Here is a 27,114-nt window from a genome sequence, read left to right on the forward strand (position 1 = left end):
TAATTAATTCATGTTGATCCAGGTGCTTTAGTGTTACAACGCTGGACGTCACTATCTTCCCGCGCTCTGTAACTTTCCGCAGGAAATCGAGCCCTTCCTGGCCGGGTTGCCAGGGAGCAAAGTCAGTCGCCATCAAGCACTCATCAGGGCCGGCAGCCCCGCGCATGTGGAGCCTTCACTTTCGCGCCAAAACCAGCATGTAGTTTTCAATAGTTCAATCTTCTTTATCCGTTTTCATCCGCTCCATGGCCAGCTCTAAACCGACCGTGCGAAGTTTCGCGCAGTCCTTTACTTATTGTATGTGGCTCAGGAATTAGCAGTTTTTATTATAATATGTAAGTACTTTTGTTAAGAGTATAACGCCGATGTGCCCGCGCTTCACACTGTAATAACTCCGCCAGGAGTTTGGATTTTGCCCACGCGGGGCTGCTTAATAGCTAAATGCTTTCAGTGACATTTACTAACGACTCAGTTTCTGGGATGTGCCGCGGTCGCGTGTGAGTTCGCCGTACCCCGGTACTGCCCCGCCTGCACCCAGTTCGTGTCCACTACGCCACAGCGAGGACGGAACTCTGGTAACTATGTCAATCTAACCTGAACTGTACTTCTGTAACCAATTCACTTCGATCTGCAGAACAGTTCCCAGTCAGATTTTAGCCTACCGTAATAATCTTAGTATTAGTTTCAGCTGTCAGCCACATGTGTTATCTACCTATGCCAAGGGCGTGCCAAGTGTGGAGGTAGCCGCCCCGTGTAATTTCGCAACTACATAATCCTCGAGATAATGAAAAGTTATTTTAATTAGTTAGTCATGGACATTCACTTGCTTCGCCATCCAGCACATCCTTAATCGCAGCTTCCCGATGCGTCACGCAACACCATCTGTCCTATCGCTAGTCTCAGGATAGCCTGCAACCCCCGGTTGGTTATTTCCACGACGTTCCGCAAGCCGTGAATCAGTGCCGCCATTTGAGGGCAGCGTGTGCGGAGATTAAAAGGTAGACGATGATACGGCCAGTTACATGACGGCGCCATGTACCATGTGACGTATTGTACCATGTGATGTGTGAATAAAGTCAGTTATATTCACATGTACTCCCTTATTCATCACGGTGTCCTGGGTGGCCTAAGCAGCCCGGGGAGTTCTTTGTCGACGCGTCCCTACCTGCAGCCACGAGGCAAACTAACCCCGCCCTCGAGTTAAAGTTCTAGATTTCCACAGCGTAAATTCCTTCATTCATAATCAGGTAGCAGGATAGGCGTCAAATTATACAGGTAAGCCCGCACTTGAGAACATGGCGATAATATGGCTTATGCACTAAGTTACTGAGAGACAGTCTGCGATTTAATTTAAGTCATCACGGTGTCCCTTACGGCCTGGAGATCCACCCCGAAGAAGCTATCACGCAGCATCACCAACTCCTACCAACCTCGTGCGCACTAATCTCGCTTGGGCGCGTGTAACCTAAGATGCACATAAAGTTCTGCCATTCCCGATTACACCCGAACAATTCACCTTCGGCCAACCTCAGGTTTATTTTTATATATTTATATTTCTCTGTTTATTTTAATGTAGCTATACTAACCTAACTAACTGTCCATAGTTTTTTTAAAAGTGTTTTAATGTAACTAACCTAACCGACCACTTTTAATATTTGAATTCATTTTTCCTGCGCAAAAATAAAACAAATCCCGAATTTGGCCGAAGGTGAATTGTTCGGATGTAATCCGGAATGGCAGAACTTTATGAGCATCTTAGGTCTCCCCGTGGGCACAAACACAACATGAATACAAACATTTAAACAAAAAATAGGTGCTGAAGTGATGACATCCTTCGCCCTGCGGTCCTTAAGTCTCTGTTGCGAATTGTCCTGATACTCGCCCTGATTTGCCCGCGTAGCTCCAGTCGGAGAGAAAGTGGAGTTCAGGCCAACGTGGCCCGAACCGTGAAATATGGGACCGGGAGGGAAATTTGTATAGGTAAGAGGAAATGTAAAAGGTTGCAAGCAGGGGCGCAACAACTAAATTTCCAAAGGGGGGGGGCAATATATCTTTTTATAAAGAATCATCGATCCCCCTATTGAAGCGGGGGGTCCGGGGGTCCTCCCCCGGGAAAAATTAGTATTTCAAGGTGGAAAATGGTGCTATTTAAGCAGTTTTGTTATCTAAAAATTGATTACACAGCACTTTCTTTGCCCCCGTTTGCCCCCCCCCCCCCTCCCTGTTGCTGCGCCCCTGTTTGCAAGGAGAAGACGTTGCTGTCCGTTTTCACGAGCTCCTTTATTCCGTGTAAGTCCTATCGGAGCCTGGCCGACAAGTTGCGTGACGAGCGTCCTCCCTCGCCAAGACCCGGACTCTCGTAACAACTTGAACGCGACTCGATGTGACTGCGGAGGCCGTCCCGTGACGAAACGTACTCGTTACGAAAGTTCAGACGTGCACAGCGTGCGTCTCGAGCGGAGCGAATTGCGAAGTGAGGAAAACGCGATCTTGTTAACGAGATTTGCCACTGGAAATCCTGTCACACAGGAAAACCGACTGGAAAGATACTGCACTTTATTAAGACTGATACACTTGCTTGTCCAATGCCTGGCCGAGTCTGTTGTCAGACTGTCGCTTCACGATTGGTTCAACACATTGGCGTTGCTCGCGAACAGAATAGGTTGCAAACTCGTGTGTAATTCTGATGTATCCTGTGACCGTTACTAACATGAAGGCTGCGGCAGATTATCGCGGAGCTGATATACTGCAACTGTTTATATGGTGAATTATGTTAAACATATAATGACAGCAATATATAATCAAATGTTCTTAAAGGTGGTTGCAATCTAACCCACTACAATGCGAATGTTTCGAATTGTGCGTAAGCCCGGTTAGATGAAAATATACGAGAGTCACAGTCACTTCACTTCTTACAGGTTAACAAATTTATTACTTGGTTAGATAACACACACACACATATATATATGACACAGTTAAAATCAGCTAAATTGAATACACACATATTAAAGAGTTAGTACATGACACTCCAGGCTTGCTAAAAGCCCTTAACAAATAACGATTCACTGGCGTCGAAGCCTGGAAACTGCATATGAATCAAGTCCGCTGTCCGAATGCTTAGGACGTGAAAAATTACGTAGAATGTTGAAATATCCCTGTTGGGATTAAAATGAATTATGCGAAGAACCGCACCTAAGAACGTACAGCTGACTGGGGTCGGCACAGATCTAAATGAAAAGATTTGGTAAACTTACAACTATTGCGATGAACTGGACGTGGTGCGAAACTGTAGGCTCTGCGTTCGCGGAGCGACCGACCCCTGTGAGCTCCCGACGGCAACTGGCGCGAGAGCGCCGCGCGACCTCGCGCCAAGACGCGTGTAGCGCGGGAAAAGAGCTCCGACCAGTTTTGGACTTAAATGATATATTTGATATGACATGATTATTACCAATTGCACATAATTTTCATATTATTTCAGTATATTTTTATTGTTATTAATTTGGTAGTTTTAAAAAGAAGAATTACTGATTTAATTATACATTAGCGAATTGCCACACCCGGCCGGGCACTGTAGTCGAATTGGTGTTCGTCACGGCGCACTTTCGCTCACACGGCGGACATCACGCTCGGGCGTGTTCGTTGCACTTACGAGTAAGTGTTGTTGGGACGTAACGGCCTGTGCGATCCAGAGGGAGCACCGGCGATTTGCGTCAGCGTCAATGTCACAGTGTGCACTCGTACAATGGTGAACGATACTGGGACCCTCACTTTGAATACTGCTTATGGCAATACTATAGCTATGAAAAATGGTTATTTTCTTAAATAAATTATTTTTATAATATTATATTTTTAATCTATGTATTTCGTGCAGCTTCTAAATAAAAGGAAGGTTTTATCTCGTTATTGCCATATTTTTCTGCTCAATATATTGCAAATATGGTGCTTATCTTCTTCTAAGGGAAATTAGTATGAATGAATTAGAATAACAATCATTAAACAGATACATGTTAATTATATTTTACTATTTTCACAAGGCAAACACTACATTTCAGTTAATGTTTTAGCAATCTAACTAACACAGCATTTTCCAATATCTTAAAAAAATATAATAGACCTGTTCGAAATGTAATTTTTCTGACATTTTCTTAGTTGTCTAGTGATGTTTTCACTTGCTTTGAGAGCAATAATCCATTCAGAGTGTCTGTCATGAGTCTGTTGCGACTTTTAGTTTTAATAAGGTTCACCTTAGAAAAAACTTGTTCACATACAGCACTCGAATGTGGCATGGCTAATACATTTAATGCAAATTCCGATAGCTCTCGGTATTCGTTTTTCCCGCCTAAGTCTGTAAATGCACCAATTTGGGTCCAGAACTTATCAGATTCCATAGATATGAGTTCTGGCGAAAAATTGGAGAGTACCATCCCTCGCCATTGGTCATCTATAATTTGCAGTTTACAGGTGTCTTGCGGTGACAACACTCGAGGAACACATCCTGCTAGGGATTGCAGTGAAGATGGTCGAGAATAATCATGCGATAGGGCTACTGCTGGTTGTAAACATGACATTTTTGCAAAAGGTGACTGTGGTGAAAAATTAAACCTTTTCTTCATTTCTTGGCAAGCAACAACGAGAAAGTTCCTGCAGTGCAATAAAAATATGCGTATTTCATCTCTGGATAATACATTTTGACGCCGTCCCCGCTGCCTGTTCTGATATTATGCTAACTGAAATGATTTAGAGGAAATTTGGTCTCAAGGGCGGGGTTCCTGGCCTCGTGGCTGCAGGCAGAGACGCGTCGACAAAGGACCCCCCGGGCTGTATGGTCTCCCAGGACGCCGTATTAGTGAAATACACACGTAACTTTGACTGTTTTATTCCGGTAGCACACGTTACAGAACGTCACACAAAACACTGGCACGTGACTGGCCATATCGTCGTCAACCTTCACTCCGCCTACACGGCCCTCGAATGGCGGTACTGGTTACGTCTAACGGTGTTCCGTGGACTACCCCAACGAGAGGTGCAGGCTAACCTGAGTTGCGGTGACGGCGGTTCGGGACGCGGCAAGTTTGGTATCCCACACGTGGTGATTCGTGGTACGAATACTACATGAATCGGCTATGGTCTGTTACGGTTTCACAATTTAACACCGACTGGTACCTGGACACGATGATGATGACACACACTAATACTAACACGGCAATTAACACTAAACAATTATGAGAACGTCCCAGACTCGAGGTGGGTTCGACTCCTGGAGTTCTAAGGATCACGTGATGCGAGACTGATTGCCGCAGTGGCGTGGGCCACATTTAAACTGGGAACGGGCGCGACGGGACCCAGCATGGTCTCTCGTTCACGTTCATTGCACGTCCCAGGGGTTGATGCATTCGTACAATGGTGGTGCGCGTTTGGCGCAATGCCACCCTGCGCGGGCAAAGTTCAAACTCCTCTTGGGGAGGTCTTCAGGCGTGAAGCGCAGGCACCTCGGCGGGCTTCCTTGAAACACAAATTACGTATAACGCTAAAGACCCGTAGTCGGGTCACACACTTTATTTAAGGACCGCACGATAATTCGAACGGCCGGTTAGGGCCGACCGGGGAGCTGTAGAAAGATGATTCGGAGATAATTACCTATTGATGCTAAACGTGGTTATTGGCGCGAAAGATGGATGCTCCCCGTGCGCGGGGCTGCCGGCCCTGGCGAGTGTTGGATGGCTACTGACGACTCTCCTTGGCGACCGGGCCAGGGAGGGGAGGAAAACCCGCGGGAAAACGACGGAGCGCGCGGAGTCGATGCCGGCCAGTTTTGTGAGCGGAAATATTTGACATAATCATTAATTAGTTAAAAACAATTTTTATATTTATCAAAAGTTTAAGTTTTTTTTGGTAATTGATTTGCATGTGCCCCATATTATGTTTGATGCGCAACGCCACACCCGGCCGGGCGCTTTGAGCGTTTAGCTGGCCGTGACTGACGTCACGCCGTTCGAGGCGCTGCACTGAGCTACCCGCGCGGGCGTGTTTGGCGCACTGACATTGGCTCAGGTGTTGAGGTCACATAACAGCCTGTGCTCTCAGAGGGAGCACCGACGGCGGCGTCAATTTTCCTGGATTTTCTGGTGTATTTTAACCCCAAGATAAATTTGCTCAATGTGTTTATATTGTGTCTCGTTAGCAGGATCAACTGCACTCATGCATCGTTTAGTAATGTAATCTCTGTTCATGAATGTATCCAGCAACTCCTTAAATGTGCTGCTCATCTTACTATGTGCAGCTGCTACCAACGTTCGGTCACTTTGAAATAGTTCATTGAGTCGTACAAATTTAGGAAGTACCCATTCCAAAAAGTAAAAATACAACTCTATGGAAGGTTCATTCATTGTATCCAAAATAGCTTTGATAGTCCCTAACATGTCTTCAAATAACTGTGAACAGAAAAACAATTTAAGTGGCCGCCATTGTTCTACTATTCTCTGGACAACACTTAAAAGTGAAAGCCATCTTGTCTGTGATGGCCGCAAAATTTTGTGTGGTTCAACATTACAAAATTCTTGAAATTCTTTAAATTGTGCCTGTCGCTTACTGCTATGTTTGAAATAACCATAAATATTCCTAGCGAGATGTTCACATCTGTTTGGCAATTTTGTACAAGCTTGACTTGTACAAAGATGGAGTGAATGACAGATGCACTTCTGAATAATAATTCCCGGCAGCAGTTCTGACAGTCGCTGGGCTACTGAGTTTTCTGTCCCCATCATAGTATTACAAACATCACTTGCGAAACCCATGATATTGTTTACAGGAACCCCAGCATCACTGAAAGATTGAATCAAAATCCTTCGGCTGTTGCACCCTCATTCGCTGTATCTGCATCTTGGCCCGTAAAAATTTGTACCATTTTCCAAAATCTAGTAACTACCTACGCCTTCTTTCAGAGTAGCATAGCGCACACAAATAGCGAGAGTTTTGATTGTACCTATGTCAGTTGATTCGTCAATAATCACACTAAATTTGTTCTGGATAAGGTGTTCGTTCAGTTCTGTAAAATGACACTTCCCGATAACGTGTTTAGCTATAGCTGTTGCCTTCGTTCGCCCTAAAGAAACTTGTTGAGCTATTTTGGAATCTGGATAGCACTTCCTGTTCGCAGAAGCAAGATGCGATGCGATTTGCAGCGAAATGTTATGCTCAGCAATGAAACCTGTCAAGCGAATTTCTGCTTCTTTCACTTGTGTTTCGGAACTGTTCAACGCATCAAGTTTACAAAAGCTATTTTCGATAGTTTTTTGAGACGATCCAGAACCAACATTTCTGCTAATTTCAAGGTGTTTCTTGCTAATGCTATGATTTTTTATAACTGTTATTTCTGCTTTAAATACTGCTTTACAAAGTAAACAAGAAGCTTTTTGTGAATCGTCTTTAACTTTCTGTAACCATCCCCTGAATTCCGATTTTTCTTCCCATTCTCTTCTGTAATGTTGTACTCGTTTTGTTAGTGCACCAACAGTTTTTGAGGCCCTCTTACATTTTTTCCGAACAACTGATGAACCACAAGCACTTATTTTAACTGTTTCTGAATCCTCCATTGTAAAGCAGCAATGCAGGAAAAAAAGTAAGTAAAAGAAATTATAGTCACTCACCAAAAATATCCATAAAGTATATTCACCCCTCAACGAATTGTGTAGTAAAGCCGACAACAATTGCACTTGGGGTTTAATATAAACCGTGCCATTAACACAGAACAATCCCGTTGCGCAAGCCCGACTCTACTGCGTAGTGCGTACTCAGCTCACATCATCGCGGTACTAACTGCCGATGCCGAATCAAAGCTTACTGTGGTGTGATCGATGAACTCCTATCTAAGAGTGGCTTTTGTATTGGAACACGAACAGTAAACAAATGTATTAATTTCACCTTTATCTGCAGAGGACAGCAATACGTCCTTACTTGTAAAAAAATAACTTTGTAATCTTCAAATACTCTTAATAACTCAAAGATCTCCTCGTAATACTATATCCTTGTGACGATCAATGAGGAGTAACTTATACATAGTTATCGCTGTCAGTCACTCGGCAAATGATTACGTTGCGTAATTGAGCCAGGAAAAAAAATTAAAAAGGAGAGAAAAAAAAAGGACTTTCATGCTGTGAAAAATTATGATACAATTAGCCATTATCGGCAGGTATGTATCGTATATGGTACAAAGCATGCAAATAAGGTACAAAACGATAATTGTGGTACGATCTGACAACACTGCCGCCGCCCGCCCGCGCGGGGAGACACTTGGGTCGACGTCAAATCGATGAACGCATTCGTATGACATTCCCATTTAATCAACACGTAATTCGAAAAGTGCGACGCAGCACACGGGTGCAAACCCCCTCAGGGCACAGAAATTAACGAACGCCCTTAAGTTTCATCACGGCCCAAGGGCTTAAATTAAGTGTAAGGTAAAGTGCTGAAGCAACATCCAGAACAAACCACAAACATAAACAGAATCAGTGGTTTTTAACATTTAATTGCGAGTCTTGCCTTTGACTCATTTTTTCAAATATAATAAAGTTTCAATTTTAGCAATTAAAACTTTAGTCAATGTTTAGAAATGAAATTATCACCTGAATAATTAATCACACGAGGGTTATGTACATTTAGTGAGTAAGTTATCAAATATTAAACCGAATAACAGTAATCTCTCTCTTGACACGTGGCTTTGTGCGCGGCGGAACTGTTCCTCCCCCCCCCCCCCCAACAAACCCAACACCAGCCCCCTCGGGCACGGGGCCACAGGGCCGCCTTAAGGACAGCCATTATCTGGACCTGGCTGGCTCCAGGTGACAGAGCTTTAGTTAACGCAGCCGAGCAAACATCTGCCGGCCTCAACACATACCCTCGGGAATAATATAATGTGAATAATTCGCACAAGCTAATTAGGCTTACCCCCTGTTATCTTTAATATACAGACGTGGCCGAATCCAAGTGCCACTAAACTTCCCCTACGACGAACTGCCTTAGGGAGAGATATTAGTAACCCGATCAAGAGTATAGTGTCGTGTAATTCTCGTGTATTCATTACTGTCCAAAGAACTAATCAAGTCTAGTGCCGTGTACAATTCACGTTCGTCAATAAATTTGTGTAACCTACATTCAGGAGTGAAAATGAGTGTTTCTGTTGCGTAGTTAGGCACCAGCCAACTATGCTGAATAGGGAGTGCCATCATGTTTCATTAGCAGCTAGGTTACACCATTAAATCCAAGCCACCGAGTCTAGGGAAGCACACTGGGGCCGATCGACCCATTCAAATGGTTAGACGCACGAGCTAGCCTGGCGCCCTCCTGGAAAATCAAACCTTAATCCACAACCAACCCCTTAGACTCGCCGCGGGAATGGAGCGCGAGACCCCGGCTGACGGCGGGGTGGAGACCGGGCTTTACTATCATAGGGTATGACATAAATAATAATTAGATATGTATTGAAATGTTTGTGGTCAATACAGTTGTTCCACAACTTCAGGCTAACGTCGTCCCGACCATGGCCTCTAAGCCCGTGCTCCGCACCGCTATTACCAGATCCCGTTTTCGGAGCACACCCCTAGCCCAGCGGGAATGATTCAGGCGAGCGCCTCGGGCGTGACCCAATTAGACTCAAATAAACTTAAGGGCACGAAACCCCGGGGGCTCGACCCCATAAAACAATTAAGGAATAAGACACTAGGACACAATTATTAATTCACAGGCATTAAACATATGTCGTAGCTACTCCGGGCGAGCACCAGATGCACGGAGCAGACAACGAACCTCATTAACAGTCACCACAGCCACTGGCTTTAATTAAATTGCTCGTGACAATGTTTAAGTCAGAATAGGATAAACTCACTAATAAAGTTCACAGGGAAACAATATATTAATAAATTTACAGTCGCCAACTTGATGCCACAATTCAAATAATTAAATACTATAAAACAGTTGTTAAGCCTTAAGCACCCAATTACTTGGTGCTACCTTTTAATTGGGCAGTTGGAATGTGTTTTTAGCTTATAATAGAGCAAATTAAGTTAATGTAAGTTTTCGGCGTCGACTCACAAAGGAGGTGAATGTTTCCCTCCCTTGCGAGGCGGCCAAGTTCGGCAGTCTCCAACCACTCCGCGCCGGGTCAAGATGTGTGTCCGTGAGCAGCCTTCAATTTTGTTCCACCGATTGTTCACTCTGTACTTGATTTAATATCCAAACCCTTTTACTCGATTGCTGCTCACGTAGACTCGGCATGTATTTCGCGGACCCAGGCTTTTCTCGACTGTTTCCTTAGTGATTCCGCACCGCGTCGCGGACCATGCAATTTATGGCACTCTCCGACTCTAGCCAACTCGCTTTCGCTAAGATCGCCGTGCATACGCCTGCTGGCTGCAGCCTCATGTAAGTGTAAAGTGTAATTTAGGATCATGCTCACTGGGCCCCCTTAAGAAAGTTAATTTTCGGTGCTGGCCGTCTCCAGAGCACTATTAACCGCGCCCCCTTGAGATTGCAGTTGCAAATTCACAGTGTTATGTTAGTGTCATGTTTTGTTCCATAATCAGTGTGTATTAATGTAACTGTACAAAACGACTCAGATGCCACATAGTGCATTCGCATTGTTTTTGTTTTGGTTCTGCCACCGCATAGTGTATGTATAGGGTGTACAGCGTACCCATGCATACCAACGGAGAAGTCCATGGATTAAACGCCAATTTAACATAAACTGTGTCGCTTACGATTATTCCGCACCACTCTGTCCTCCACACGGCCGAGCACCCTCACAACCAAGTAGCGAAGTTCAGGATAGATTTCAAACCGCGTACCTGGCGGGGCACGTGGGGGCAGAGAACCCACGACCCATCACCAACGGCCTAGTGTCCCACTAGCCTGGCAAACAGCCCCGGACAACAGCAGCACAGCGACGCCCGTAGCACCCGTCAGGTACTTCCCGGGTTTTCTACAGAAGCCGGGCGATGGCAAGACAATACATTATTATAAACAAAATATATTTCTCTTTGGCAATTTATTTATATATCTCCACAGCATATGTTTTATTTAATCTTTTTTTGGGATCGGTAAGTACTACTTAAACACGTGGGGCCCAATTTCAGCTGTCTAAATTTAGAAATGGTTGTCGTCGCTCCGCTCGCCCTCCCTCGTTATTTGACACCTGGTTGCACAGTTGTACTAGGTAGAGTGGGGTTCGGACAGTGTGGCCAAGGAGGGACAAGCTAAGACGTATAATTATTCACCACCAGTCTGTGACGAACACCCGATTTATTGGTACAGGACCCTGTACATGGGGCCCCGCCTGTGACAGTCTAGTTTCGCGCGTGGCGACACGAGGGTTCTTCTCCTGACCTGATACTCGGCGTTACGTTCAGGCTAATTTGCACTGTACTATGTCCGATAGTTCAGAGACACCCGGAAATGTGGCGCGATACGGACACACTATGCTACAAGCTATTGTACTCAGACCTAAATGCCCCGCAAGATATTATGTACACCGTAAATGCTACTAATCCTCGCTACATAAATATGAACAAGTTGTAATTCGAATACTGACTCCTAGAGGCCGGTATGCTTCCGTCGCGACGCCGATGTCCACTTACTCCTGGTTGGCTCAAGGCTCAGCGACCATCTCGAGGCACGACTCCTCTTGCGATGCGACCACTCCTCGTGCCTGCCTGGCAACGACTAACAGTGACCGTCTCGAGGTATGACTCCTCAGTGAGTCTCACTGCACTACTCCTCAGTGACCATCTTGAGGCACGACTCCTCTCGTCACACGACCGCTTCCCGTGCCTGCCTGTTCTCAACTAACTCCCCTCCGTGCTGCGGCGCGGCGCGCGGCGATATCCCTTCCCCTTCCCCGCATCCCGCGCCGCCCCTGATTTGTCGCAGATGGGTGTGATGTAGTCGCCCAGTGAACAATGATAAAAAAAAACAAACACTTCAAACGATGAAATTAAATAATTACAATAAAATTATGATAATAAAATATTTACAAGATTTGTCCTGCTGTAAATACAGCGTCTATTCTTTCAAGGATGTTCGTCTTTTACCGTTGATTCTCCTTGCACGCGAATCTCTCGAATCCCCCCCCCCCCCCCCCTCATTCACCGGTACATCACTAGCCACCTTTATCTATGCACTGCACTATTCGGCGCAAACACGACACTGAGCAGGAGAAGGTGTTGGCGTCGCATAACGGATAGCGATGGGCAGAACGGTTCTTTTGACCGAACCGGTACTTTTGGATCAGTTCCGTGAAAGATTCGTTCAGAACGATTCGTTCATCTCGGTCATTTCGTTCTTTTCTGTGTATAGGATCTGGCTCTTTTATCAGGTGTCGTAACTCGTTCATCCTTTAGAGTATTGGCTACGTATTTGCTTCCAGCCTCCCCTCGTTACCGCGTGACCCGATAACGAGAGGAGGCTGGATCGCGTGGGTGGTTATCTTTATCTACTCAGCATGGGTAAATGAAATTTCAAACGTCTAGTTGTATACTGACTGTTATAAAATTATTGACTGTTGATCGCTGCAAATGCTCACATGCAGTGATTCTATATAATACGGGAGCATTAAATCTAAGAATGTTACGAAAGTGATCTTTCTTAACTTTAATTTGTAATCGCACTATTATAGCTAGTACTTGAACATTGCTTTTCGTAGCCAGTGAATCACAGTTGCGTATATGAAACAAGATTATTTATATTGTATTACTTTGTCGACGTTAGGGCCGTTCCCGTGGTTCGGAGTCGCTGCCCAGCTGCTCCGGTAAAGAGGGTACGTGCCACGTGGCAAGGGAACTACCCTAACTTGGGTGAAATGATAAGAGTTTATGACGTTAAGCTGGGTTTAATGCACACGTCACACACTGTACATGGGCTGTCACGGCTCCCCTCTGTGACAGTCCATCAGGGCGAGGCCCGGCTCCACGCACTTTGAGCGCGACACGACACTACCAGTGACCTGACTGGCGGTGACACGACAGTGACGCGACTGACGATGACACGAAAGACTGACGTAACTACCGACGCGAACGACGGTGACGTGACTGATGGTGACGTGAAAGACAGTAACGTTACTGACAGTGACGCGAATGACGATGACACGAACAACTGTGACGTGACTGACGGTGACGTGACTGACAGTGACGCGAATGACGATGACACGAAAGACTATGACGTAACTGCCGACGCGAACGACGGTGACGTGACTGATGGTGACGTTCGACTCTCACTCGCAACTTCGCGACCGCACTCTCTCATGCCACTCAGGCGACTGACTCTACCCATGCTCCTCGACGTCTCAGCGGCCTCCCCCCTTGCCGCGTGCACATGAATCTCCCCTCTTCCCTTCGTGTGCGAGTGCGTGGAGCCACATGGTCACAGGCGGGGAGACGCGACTCAGTCGCCCGGGAAACACATCTACAGGCACACAACAAGACAAATATATATTTACACCCTCACATAATTCCATAAACAGAACCTTTGTTACACTTTTGCGCACGGGCGCCGGCGCACACGCAAGCCTGAAGCAGCAACGGGCAATAATGGCCTCAATGAGCCGGAGGAGCACTTGGGAAGACGTCAACTTTTTAAGTTACAAATATTAACATACAGGCTATTTACACTCTAGAGAGAGTAAAGTGTTTACATGTAGACCAACACATTTAGAGAAAAAAAGACAAAAATTGAATACCACTACTGCGATTCATTATGAAGAGAGAGAAATGAAGTACAGTAAGTCCTCTATTTACGTCGTACCGATTTACGTCGTTTCGGATTAACGTCGCTAATGTTTGAGTACTCATGTTTCAATTTAAGTGTTCGCCGATTCACAATAACGTCGTTTACAATGACCGTGAATCTTTATTTTAACCAAAACACCGTATATAATTCGTTTATAATTCTTTGTTTCCTTCAGTAGTTAATTTATGCTATGTAGCGTAAGCTACACGTTCACCGCCTTATCTTATCATACATCATAAGGGACGCTTCCTGCTCTTACGTACAGTATGTACTATATATCTGTTTTTATATTTCAATCAATAAAGGTAATAAAGCAGCTGGTTAAATAACCATTCTATAAAGCTGAGAAATACTAGTTGGACTTGTTTCCCACCCTGTCGGTTGTCATTTGCTGATAAAATTGCCCGTTGTCACGTCTGTATGCCAGCGCTTCCGGCCGACCTTAGGCCGTGGCCGGCCGGTGGCATGAAACATGGCTCATTTTGCGTCGTTTCTATTTACGTCGCGGTTTTCAGGAACGTAACCCCGACGTAAACCGAGGATTTACTGTACATTAATTAACACCTAAATGGTAAGTGTGAACATTTGTAGTTACTTTCCCTGTTATTTTTAATTCATGTTTTTTTTTCATTTTTTTTTCTTCCAAATTTGTGTATGTAATGTGAAAACGCAATTTTAAACCACTACTTAACAGTTGACATTTTCAGGTATATATACTTTTCATGTTACCCTATTTTATTTGATCAGTTATCGTTCGCTCTTATGAACATGCGCACGCTGTGATTACTAATTCTTCAGACTCCTGACGTCATGAATCATTTCACGAACGAAACAGACCGGGCGCGTGGCCGGTTCTCTCATCTCGTTCTCTCGTTCTCTCGTTCTCTCCGCGTTTTCGTTCTTCCGAATCTTTCAAGGTACCGGCTCTCAAAGAGCCGGTTCTTTACATCGCGAACGAATCTCAAGATTTCGTTCTCTCAAAGATTCGTTCTTTTTGAACGAATCGTTCACGAACGACCCATCACTAATAACGGACTGTGAGAGGTGGGTTGACGTTATGGTTAAGTTTGCTAGGATTTCCTTAACTTTTGTTGAAACTATTGGAATTGCTGGTCAGCCCTTACACGAACTTTAAGTTGTTCGTAAAAGTTAGGCAAAGTTGGTGAAAATGACCATTAGATTTCCTTTTATAATTTTTGTATATTGTGAAAATGTTTATAAGAAGTTAGTATTAAATGCGTTTTTAAATAAACGGTTTCTATTTTTGTTTTTAAATATGTTGTAAAAAATTACAATTCACATTGTACTATAGTAAACGGATGATTTCATTTTTTTAAAACTAAATTGTATTTGAGTTATGTATTTCTTTTGATAGTATTTATAATAATAAATATATGCTTAAAGTGAACAGTACTATCCAATATTATCTATGATGTGTAGAAATTTTGAGCACGTGGTGTTGTTTATAAAATGTTTCCGTATGGAGTTGCGTTTCCTAAAGTTATATTTTCAAGTTCTTAATAATTTTTGTGTAGTTAGGGTAGGAATTAATAATTAGTTAACATGTTTATAAATAAAGGATAGTGTGTATAAAGTCTTGAAAAATATTTAGTTAACATTTTCTGTCCCAGGTTTAATCAATGCCGTAAAGTCGTCTAAATTTATAAATCGAAAGATGGTTAGTTTTTAATGTGGAGTTCAAAAGAAAATAATGGACTATGGAGTTTCTGTCAGGTAAATTTACTGTTAAATTGTTAATAGTTTTCTTTAAATCCAATATTTACTGTAAATAAGATTAGATTGCTGTTAAATGTATGAAATAAAACGTAGTATGTATAACCGAGCAGAAGTTAGCTCTATCCGCCGGCTCTATCTGGCCGCCCGGGACAGAGAGCTTGGGACAACAACAGTCTAAGGGCCGATATTATGACCTCCGGGTAAATCCTCAGGTTCGCTAGCCTTCAAGTTAGGCTAGCCTCCGGTTAACGAACGAGGGGTGTATTATGAATTATGACCCATACTTAGCCTGCGGTTGGCTAACCGGAACCTGCGTGTGGTGTAATAATGGGTGTGTTGATAATGAAATAAACCAGAATTTGGTAACATTTGTTGCAGGAAAGTTTTTTTTTCTGGTAGAATGTTAGTCAACTGTTTGTTTGTATTGTGATTCGTAATGTTTACAGCTGCAGTAAAGAAATATGCCGCGAACTTTATCTTGCAACAGATATAATTAAATTAACCAAAAAGTAAAAACTACTTAGACGTCAAACCTGCTTTGTATTAAACCATAAAATTACAATTTACGATTCAAAACAGTGTGTTTTAAACTTTACTCTTGTATTGAAACTCATGATTTTGTTAGGTTATATATTAAGCCAAAACTAACGAAGTAATTCTATGGATACAAACAAATAAATGGGGATGACATTTTTGCTAGAGAACCCTTATTTCTTTCATAAATTTATTTCATAATCAAATAATATAGACCCTGTTTCGGGAAAATACTTGTCGATTTTCATTTCACTGGTGTAGGTTTCATTTTTGTACTAATAGTTTCGTATCACGTATCCAAATTAATCCGATCCTGATGGAATTAGTTTGTGGTATAGGATGCTTGCTGTTTTAATTTAGTAGTAGGTCGAGAGATCCTAGACATATTCACTGGGGAAATAATTATGATTGTAAAATGTATACGAAAGAAAACATTTTTACAAGACCTGACATAATTTGTTTGCATCGTGATATGTTAGGTATTTTGTGTTATGTACAGGATTTTTCAACATTCTAAATTAAAACAGCAAGTATAATGTAAAATAAGACCAACATATAAAGGGTCATGCCGATAGGATCAAGGGATAAACTTGGATACGGGAAACAGAATAATTCCAGTGCTGTTTTCGTTTTGCACTTGCGTGCCAGGTAGATAATAAGTACCTAAAGGTTTGTAAGATAGGGAAGGGATAATTGGGTAACATTTATTTTCACATTCAATTGTATTCATTGAATTATAACCACGTCTGAAGTCGTATGAAGTGCATTTCATTCCCGGCATATGTCCACTGTATTATGAATAAAAATTCACAGATACAACTTCCACGTAAACACACATTTTATAGGTAATAATAACCCTTGTTTTGCAATTTTAAAATTCACTTATTTACACATATTTTTAAGCAGGAACATTTAAGTTTATAGGCCTATACATTGCATACGTTTATGTACTTCGTGATCAATTAAAGTCAAATAATAATACACGACTCGACGAAAATAGAAAAGCGTGACTACACTTTCATTTCATGTAATTTTTAATAAAACTTTGACGAATACGGCGAAGCATTTTATATTTAGTAATAAATTATTCCATCGCATCCTGCAAATATTCAATAGAATTCCTCAAATAGTCATCATCACTATCAACAACTAACCTCGCCTGATACATCGCCATTTTATTTTCTGTTGCTTAGCCTCCGGTTAAGCAGCTAGCGGCCGGTTCATCCACCCGCTAGGTTAGCCGGAACTTTAACTGGAAGGTAGACAGGGAGTCATAAAACCGAAATAAGAGCTAGCCTGCGGTTAAATTTTAGCCGGAACTTTAGCCGGAGGTCATTAAACCAGCCCTAAGTCATTCGGTAAATATGTAGTTTAGCGGTATTTGCGAAAATAAATGTTAAAAATCCGAAAATACTTTTATTATATGCTCTTTCTTTTTCTTTTAATTAAACATGGCGGAGATAAGACATTCCAAATACTTTAGGAGATATCGCCGTTCTTATTTTGCAATACAAGATCTGTGTTTATCATTCGACCGTCGCAATTTTTTTTATTTTGCCGTGTGTTCGTGAATGCCTAATTAATTAAAATGGTCGATTAGGTCAGGTCAGCTACATTATAAATACTTTCAAACTAAGTGGACATTAAAAATAATCTGAATTAATTTTAATGGTTGTTAAAGTATTTATAATGTAACTGACCTGACCAAACAAACCGGGACAAAGGATGAACAGTAGGAACTCAGTAATTTTTTTTATTATTACTTGTGCAACAATATCCAAATAACAAATAAAACATTAAAATTTGAAACGTTAAAAACTCACATAAGTTAGAGGCTGGTACAATTCCTTTGCCATTAGTAGAAAATGATGTAGTCGTTCACCTACGTCGCGAAAAAAAATTTCATACTCTTAAACAAGAAACAATTTTGAAAGCTGCATGAATGCACAGGTATTGTGATGAGAATTAAAAAATTTGATATCTCCTGAAGTATTTGGAATTTCTTATCTCCGCCGGGTTTAATGAAAAGAAGAAGTTAAGTAGCATAGAATAAAAGTATTTTCGGAATTTTTTAATTTTTTCTAACAAATATTGCCCAACTATGAAAATTAAAAAAATTTTATATCTCCTAAAGTATTTGGAATTTCTAATCTCCGCCAGGTTTAATGAAAAGAGGAGGATGTGAAAGAGCATTATAATAAAAGTATTTTCGGATTTTTAACATTTATTTTCGCCAATAGAGCAGTTGCATTGCGACCTTCATAAATATGTGTTCTATCAATAAAAATGAAATTTAGAGTGTGAACCACTGTACAGGTTGTCCCAGGAGCCCTGAAGGCCTCTAATGTGTTGTTTTCATGGAGTATTCCACAAAAAATTTTTTTCGCCCACTTTGGCCATTAGTACCGATAGAGAAGGCACGTAGGTACCAGATATAGACTGAAAATAAGATGTAACTTGGCTCCAAATGACTGGGGCACCATTATATTGCTCATCAATTTGAATGAGGAGCTGGAATCTCATCCACGATTTTTCCCACATGAGTGATATCTCAGCATCTCAGCCAATATAACTAATGTGAATGGTCAACTGTTTTCATATTCTGTTCCAAAATATTGGATCTTTTAAATCAAAATGGAAAAAAAATACTGGTTTGTTATAACCACTGAAAGTTAGTGTTAATGAAAATGTTTTAATATTCATATCTCTGCTATATATGGCAGGATACAAATACTTGTATGACTGTTTCAGAACTTCTGGGCCACCCATAATTTAAATACATAAATATACTCGCGATAAGAATTGTACTTAAGGCGATTGGTGCACGGTAAAAAACGGTCACAGGCCCGAAAACAATGAATTTTTTATCATATGATCATTAAAGAGTCTAGATGCCTATGTGGGTGACTTTTACTATGTAGGGAGGTCAGGAGCTTAGTTCCAGCTCGTCAGTGGCGAGATGGCCTTCAAACGGGAAGGGTGTCGCTGGCGGTCGCTCTGCGGCCTGCCATCTAGGAGGAATTAACAGAACCTCGAAGGTTTTATCTCCCTCTCCCTCTAACACACAGCCGATAAGGTTCTATCGTGCCCGGAGGAGGGGAAGGTTTAGCAGGTTTCTCTTTCACTCATCCTTCGCCATGGGGAGGCGGAATGGATTATTTATTTGTTCGCAACTGCGCACGTCATGTGGCTGAGAGCGCACATCTTCTCACTCAACTCGCTCGTTCTCTCACACTATTTCAATAAATCTTTTCAAATCTTCAACATCAATACTTTAAACCATTGCGCTTCCTACAGATTAATTATATTTCATGCACGTGCCCGAATTCAGCTGCAAAAAAATAAAACGGGTAGTCAATTTTTTTCTTCAAAACCCTTCCGAAACACTGTGTGTTAAAAAATATTCTGAAAGCCCATTTTTCTAGATAAATGGAAATTCTAAATCACCTATGCCACAAGGAAACATTGTGCTTTAATATTATGTAAAGAAAACACCTCTTAGTTTTATAGTTATGTAAAGGTGGTGTGATATGTTTTAGATGTCGCACCATCTTATCATCCATGTAGAAGAGTTACCCGAAAAGCTAACAAGACTATTGCCAAGGAAATGGAAATATGGTTAAGGAAATATTTTTTAAATGTTTGTAAACAGTAGACAACATATAAAAAATCTTATAACTGTAAAATTAAAATACAAACAACCCTATAGCAAATTTAATTTCAATATGAAAAAGTCTACAATAATGTTTACAAGAAACGAAATTGCAATAGCAATACAAAAATATCGCAATTTTGTTACATTGTTAACATATATATTATTTTTAATAAAGGCAATAAAAATGACATACTCAATATTTGGAATACAATAAATACCTTAAGCCCTACATAATTGCTGCGATATTCACAATAAATGCTTTTCTTAAATATAGTAATTAAAAAACATCGTAAATAAATTATGAACATACATATTATGGTGAAGGAAAGTGGAAACTATCACACTGAAAAATCTTAGAGGGTAGTTTTCCTCATCTTATTTCTTTCTTTGCGTTTTTGGTCTTGTTCGTTAAAATATTTCATGTTCAAATACTTGATACGCATATACGTTCTTGTCCTGACAAAACAGTATATAACTTCTTCTGGATATTTATTTTCAGTATTTCCGCAAATAATTTTAGTCAGTGATTCAAAAATCCTCTCTTTTTTGCACAAATTGTTGCCATGAATATTATCAAAACACATTTCAGCGATCTTTATTAATTCAAAAAATTCATTAGTGGGACATTTTAAGTTGCCCTTTGATTGTACATGAATCCAGCTATCGTCCTCCGAATTGAAATCCGTAGTGCCAAGGTCAGGATATTTATTTCTGAAACGGTGAGCTATATAGCCAGAAACATATTTCAGCCCTTCAAGAGAAATTTTGTCACTTGAAAGGGGCCTGGCCTCTAAATCTAAGTCTATTTCTTCCATGTCAGCAAGGTCTATTTCATTTAAAGGTGATTTCTCTTGAAATGTCTTTGTAAAATACATTTCCTTGCACAAAAGTAGTTCTGTAATTTCATTCTGATAAGCACTGTCCTGTTCCATTTCATTTGACGAAAAATCACTTACCAAACACATTTCGTCTGTCTTCTCATCCGTGTTTTTCCGTTCAGCAAAAACTGCTGCAGAATGTTTTCACAATATGTAGTTTATAATTCTGTATTTAAAGTAAATGGGTGACAGATGCGTATTTTGATGTCCCATACCTCTAATATACGGAGAGAGAAAAAACCACTCTAACACAGTTCAGTTTAACTGTTAACAAATATTTAGGTTAACAGGTCCTATACATATTTCCGAATTTTTTACTGACTGATAAATTGATCGCTGATATTTATACTTTTAAACGAAATTTTGGATTTATCATTTTATGTAAACTCTAATGCGTTAAAAAGTGTAACGCAACACTACACACAGGTAGTGATGTCTAGTGCACTGCCCTATGCACATTAGTTAACAAAAAAATAAAATGAAATAGTAATTACTGATAAATAATACCTTGATGTCGTGATACAAGTAACACATGTTTATCTGATATTTATCTCAATTAGAATACAAAATAGGAAGACAAAATAATTAACTGATTTTAAGACTGATTTATTATTTACACAGTACAGTGCATTTTGAAGACAAATGGGTCTTAAGAAGCGAAAATCGTACTCGATTAAAGGATGGTATGGTGTTCGGTATATTAAGGTTTCCCCCTCAAAGTAACGGTTTCACAATGCTTTTAAGATATTAGTTACATCCCAACATAAGTTTAAAACATTTCTCTTAAGAGTGTGCTTCGTAGCATTAAAAGATGTGCCTTAATTATTTTGCAAATTTATCATTGTTATGGTGACGATGACAGGGGTTTTCGTAATTTTTTTAGAAATATAGTACAGTATTAGCAACTACGTTAAGAACTGTTATCTTATTCACACAGAGAAAAGAAATTCAAAATGCTAAAATTTAGCGTTTGTCTTTTTATATACTATATATGTTTGTTATTATATTATATGTGTGTTGTAACATTTATAAACATGTTAAATATATTCAACAATATTTGGTAATTATATATATTAAAAAACTTTTATGTAATCGACTTGAAACTATGTGAAAGGTTTTCAGTCTATAAAGGCCTATTCTATGATTTTTTAAAAATTATTAATTCTTATGCAAACAATTAATAAAATTGAAAGTTTCTTACATTGTCAGTATATACATAGCATTACAGTTATTCCAAACAATTCTCTACCAGTGTTTACCTAAGGTTTGCATGTTACGTTGGTTCTTCTACTAATACACGTATATTACAAGAGGTTTGTAATAGATTAAATGAGGCAAGTAAGAATTCGTTTTTATAAACGTTGTGTATGAAATTATAAATTTTGAGACGTATAATAACAAAAAGAAGTGCGTTCCGAAGACATATGTCGGTAGTGTTACCCACTGAAAAATTATTCCCACTTCAACTCTCTGTAAAAATAAAAGTATGGGGTTGAATGCGTCAAAAGGGGTATATAAATAAACTTTGAGGCTTCTTCCTTATTTCATACACTTATAATTGCAAACAAAAATTTTTCCTCGATGTTGAAATTTACTCTGCGTGTTCACAAAATTTTTTGGCAGTAAATATGTATTTAATTTTAAAAAATGAAAGCATTCATGTTTCGAAAAAAATATTAAAGCGATGTGGGGAAAAATGTTTACAGATACTCCAGTAAAATTTTCAGTTTGATTGTTTTGATAGTTTCGGAGCTGTTGCGAGTTTAGTTTGGAGGATTTTTCGGCTGCGCGAGGCATGTTTGGCTCTTTTTCGTTTTCTTCCAGCGTAGGAAGCAGGGAACAAAACGCCGATACCCGGCTTCACCTCGCATCTTCTGCTGGCCTTCCCTTGTCCTCTCCAGATGTATTACTGTATATTAGCTCCATGAGCGTGACCTTGACAGACCCTTCGTTTCTTCGGCCTCCTCTCTCGTCATCCCTCTACACCCCATTCTTCCCCCTCCCCACCCGCAGGCTGCGGCCAGCCGGCCGGAGCTCCGCCGGACTACCTGGTTCCGACAAGCGTCACCCTCAGCGCCACGTCGCGGGGACATTCTTCCCGGCGGCGAGAGTTTTACACGCAGCACTAGAACTGTCACTCCAGAGGGCGTGTTTTGAGTCGGATTGTATCAAAAACAAAAGGATATGAAAATATATACATAACTCAAAAGTGTTCTGCCAATTATGTTTTCATTTTTCATTTAAATTTATTCTTTAAATCGCTCCTGAAGTAGTCCAGCAGTGATCAATGGAAATTGTCAATATTAAACTGTAATTTTGACGATGAAAATTTTTTTTTCTTACTTTTATAGGTGCAGTAACCTATTCGTACACTCGTTTCTTGAACTATACTTAAGTTTAACATAATTATGTGTTTTCTAAATAATTCTGGCTTGGAATAAAAATAAATGCATTTAAAATGACATAACTCAGTAAAAAAAAGTTTATTAAAAATATCCTACGTTTATTATGTCTGAAAAAGAAGCATCAAAAATAAATATATACAGTTAAATTAGTTTTGTCGTAATATTTTCCATGCACCAATCGCCTTAAGTGTATAAAGTTGGATGCAGAATGCTTTATATTTTAAGACAAATTGAAGGATCTTACCTACTCACTGCCTGTTATGTGTGGCATTGAATGACATATCAAGTAGTACTTATATTTAACTGCCATGGCTAAACCTGCCTAAATCTGCCGCTTGCAGTGAGCAACATCTCTGTAGGCAGCTTCTTGGTGTGCATATTAAATAACCGAGGTGAGTTTTAAATAAATTGTATTAAAGAAATTCCATTTTCTTGTGATCTGTACACAGGGTTGGTTGATTTAAACCACAATGGTTGAAATTGTGGTTTAAATCAAGTGGTTTTTATAAAAAAAAAAATTGTTTAAAATATGTATTTTTAAATTGAATATCTAAATAAATTTTAATGAAAGGTCTAATTCCACTCTAGGATCAACAATAGTTTGCTTATTAATGTTTCTTATGATGTACGGGAACAAATAATTATATAGTACTAATCAAGATCTTATCATTTAAACTATCTGAATAAGTTTTAAATTATACTGAGCTAAATACTCTAAAATTAAATTAATTATTGTGGACAAAAGTGTAAAAAAAAAGAGGAAATAAATTTATTTTATATATACTACTTTAAATCCCTTGTCTGTGGAAAACACCCATTCTATGGAGAATACTCTTCCTGTGGGGGAATACCCTTTCTGTGGTTAAGTCCCAGTCAGATGTGCAGTTTTGCTGGACTTTAGTTCTTTGATGTTATAACTTTTCTGGTTCAACATAAGTGGCAGAAAGTGGGATGTCGTATGGCTTTCATTTGGTCATGCTGAAAACCCAAATAACTAATGTAATAAAAAAAAAACCTGTTTTAAACAAAAAAAAAGGTTGTTTGGATTTTTCCCAACCCTGTTAGTACAGTGACCACAAGTTCAGCACCACAGCCGTGCCGGATTAAAGCTCCATCTGTCTTATATGCCATGTTGATTTTTAGTTTTTTACTCATTACTTTTTTTAATGGCTATTTGTAACATTTTAACTCAATACCTCCCTGCATTTGTTGTACTGCCACTAATATTTGCAACATATATTTACTTAAGTGTAATATCATGGGTGCAAAAATTCATGCAAGTGATGATAATTATGAAGACTTGCACACCTTTTCACATCCATGATTTGACACTAAGTGAACATCTGTTGAAAAAAATTTGCGGCAGAACCACAAATGCAATTGAGGTATTGAGTTATAATTTTAGAAATACCTTTTAAAAATGTGTAAAAAAAAAAGTCAGCATGAGGTGTGGGACAAAGCCTTAACATTGTAGTTTTAACAGATATACCAAGTTTGAAATTGTGAAATGTGGAATGTAACCTGCCTAGAAAACAGGAAACACTGTACGAAAATGAAAAGAGACAGTACGTAACGATAAACTGTGAGCGGAATCCCCCCCCAAAAAAAAAAATCAGAACGCGAGCGCTGGTTTGGTGCCCCATATTACAGTACGTGTCAAGCCATAGTAGCTAACAAGGCAAGGTTAAAATATATTTATTTTTTATTAATAATATTGTGTCAGTAATAGTTGTGTGGCAGAATTGTCTGTTGAAAATGGAATCCAATAGCTTGAATATTTTGCAGTAATTAATGTGCTTTGTAACGTTGGTCTCGGTCGGCTGGGCTTGCAGAGTTTTCGAAGCGGCTGGACAGTGATGGGGAGCCGCTCGCGAAGCGGCTGTGCCTGGCGCAGCGAGCCTTCCACTCTGCGGCGCTGGCCGTGCCCCTGAAGGAGGAGCTGATCCTCGGCTGGCTCAGCGGGGCCGACCGGTCCTCGGAGGACGTGTGGCTCGCGCTGCAGTCGTGCCTCTCCGCCGACCACCTGACCTGCCTGAGTCCCGCGGTCGCATCCTCCGTGGTGAAGGTGACGTTTCCAGTTCATTCAGCTAGCTCTGATACCTGGTCATTTACTTAGCCATAGTGTTTTTAGTTAAATTTTATTTTGAAGAAATGATTTGAAATAGAGTGATGTTGTTTCCAAATTTGTATTGTAAAATAATGTATGGAGGTACATTTAAAACTTCCAAATGTTTTACAGATTTTAAGCGTGCATGTATACAGTTAAATGTTTTTAATGCGGCATTCTATGTTTTGGCACTTTCTGTAATCCAACGCCCATCAAGCAGCTCACGTTCAGATTTTTCCCGGATGGATCCAGCTGTGGACCGTGGCTGTCAGGTTGCATTACTGTGCTGCCTGCGTTTTTAGTTCGCTCAGAGTTTATCTTACTGTCCTTTTTTTCATTTCAGTACAGTGTTTCCTGTTTTATAGCATGTTACAATTTGTATTCTTGTTTAAACTATATGGACATTCAATAATCAGGCAAAATTGCTAATCTGGCATGGCCGTACTGCCGATTGTACCGTATTAAAAACCTTTCATTGTAATATATTATGTGCAGTTCATCAGATGATTTACTGTATAACATAAATGTTATAGAGTAAACATTTAATTAAATATTTTTTAAATTTTATCCAGGATTATTTTGTGTGAAGATGCAATAATTTTTATGAACTACTAATATGACTCGTCAAAATTCTTAGTTGTGAAGTAACTACCATACATAGTAATGTTTGTTAATTTCCATGTTTTGCAGATGGTTTGTGAAGGACTGAACAGTGACATGGTCAAGAGTACTCGTCAAGTAGTTTACTCATGCGCACACAAAGTTCTGGACAGCAGTGTATTTCAGTGGAGTTTGAAGAAATGTGTCCAAGAATACTTGGACATAATAGTGGCCATTTTTGAGGAGGTTGAAGATCATAAGTCATTTCTAAAAATTGTAGCTTGTGTGAAGGGATACCACAACAGTTTGGTAGATAACAAGGATGAATTTGTGAAAGGGTTTGTAAAGCGCGCCCTGTTTCCTTTGCTGAAGTTGTTCGACGACATTTCCTCTACACTGCTCGTGACGGAGAAGGCCACAGATCTCAGGACCACATTGGTGACTCTTTTGCAGCAGATCTTGTTTCCAGAACAGGAGAGCAGTAGCCAAGTACAATTCATCAGCCACTTGTTTGGTAATGAAGGAGAAAACGTGCCTTGTGATAAAAACTCAGTACTGCCTCTGGTATTTTCAGAGTTGCATGCTGCACTGAACCAATATCCAAAGTCTTTAAGTGTTACCGGTTACTGCATTGTATTCCAGTCGTTCATCTGTATGCATAACACGAACCATGCAGTCATTGTAAAGTTTCTTAGAGTTCTTTTCTACCTTGTTGGTTTCAAGTCGAAATTCCTGAACAAAGTTGAAGAAAACACTCTTGAGCTGAACGAGCCTGTCATGAAAGAGATATCAAAGCCAGCTAAACGCAAGGCTGTGTCGTACGCTGTTGTCAGCGGCTTGGTGAAAACACTCACAGACGTCAGTTTTGTGCTGGAAGGCGAATGCGAGATGTCGTTGATGAACGTGCTGGTAGGTTTGTGCGTGTCGTCGACACAGAAGTCAAAGGAGCAAAGTGTGTGTGCAGAGTTTCTGAAAATGTGCTCATCCGTGATCTACTACAGCCCTGTGACCATGGCTCCGAAACTATTTGACTTCTTGGTGCCAGTAATGCTGATTAAAAAATGTGATGATGTTGAGGTTAGTTATGCATATCTTGAGTTCTTGCACTGTGTCTTGGAGGTGTTCTTCAAACTTTCGCGTGTGTACAAGCTGTTTACGAAGTTGCTTCCTTTACTCAGAGATGCTTTATCAGTTGAAAACAACGCTGATTTGGTCTTGGATGATGTCGTTCCGAGAGATTTCTGTAAACAGCTGTGCCTGAAAGTAATGGTACTTCCTAGTGCACAGATCTTCAGTACCATAAAATGTTTTTGTTACCATTTAAAAGAAGACTTCGACAACCCATTGGTTCAGAAAAAATCAGGTTAGTAAAAATTAAAGTTTACAGAATAGTGTGATAGTTCCATGCTTGCTGTTTGAAATTAC

At 40.4% G+C, this 27,114-nt stretch overlaps 1 protein-coding gene across 2 annotated transcripts in view; it reads left to right on the forward strand.

Moving 5' to 3' along the window:
• The first annotated feature begins 15,213 nt into the window (after positions 1-15,213).
• The window catches only part of LOC134534764 (uncharacterized), a 57,277-nt gene continuing 45,376 nt past the window's right edge, over positions 15,214-27,114 (forward strand). Inside the window, exons 1-3 of one of the 2 annotated variants that reach the window (XM_063373303.1) lie at positions 15,214-15,507; positions 24,815-25,047; positions 25,780-27,052. In XM_063373303.1, coding sequence (XP_063229373.1) covers positions 15,492-15,507; positions 24,815-25,047; positions 25,780-27,052 — 1,522 coding nt within the window. In that variant the 5' untranslated portion in view covers positions 15,214-15,491. The remainder of the gene's footprint in view (positions 15,508-24,814; positions 25,048-25,779; positions 27,053-27,114) is intronic. The other variant, XM_063373304.1, reaches the window with a different exon arrangement.

This window comes from Bacillus rossius, chromosome 8, assembly GCF_032445375.1.
Source record: "Bacillus rossius redtenbacheri isolate Brsri chromosome 8, Brsri_v3, whole genome shotgun sequence".
Lineage (NCBI taxonomy): Eukaryota > Metazoa > Arthropoda > Insecta > Phasmatodea > Bacillidae > Bacillus > Bacillus rossius.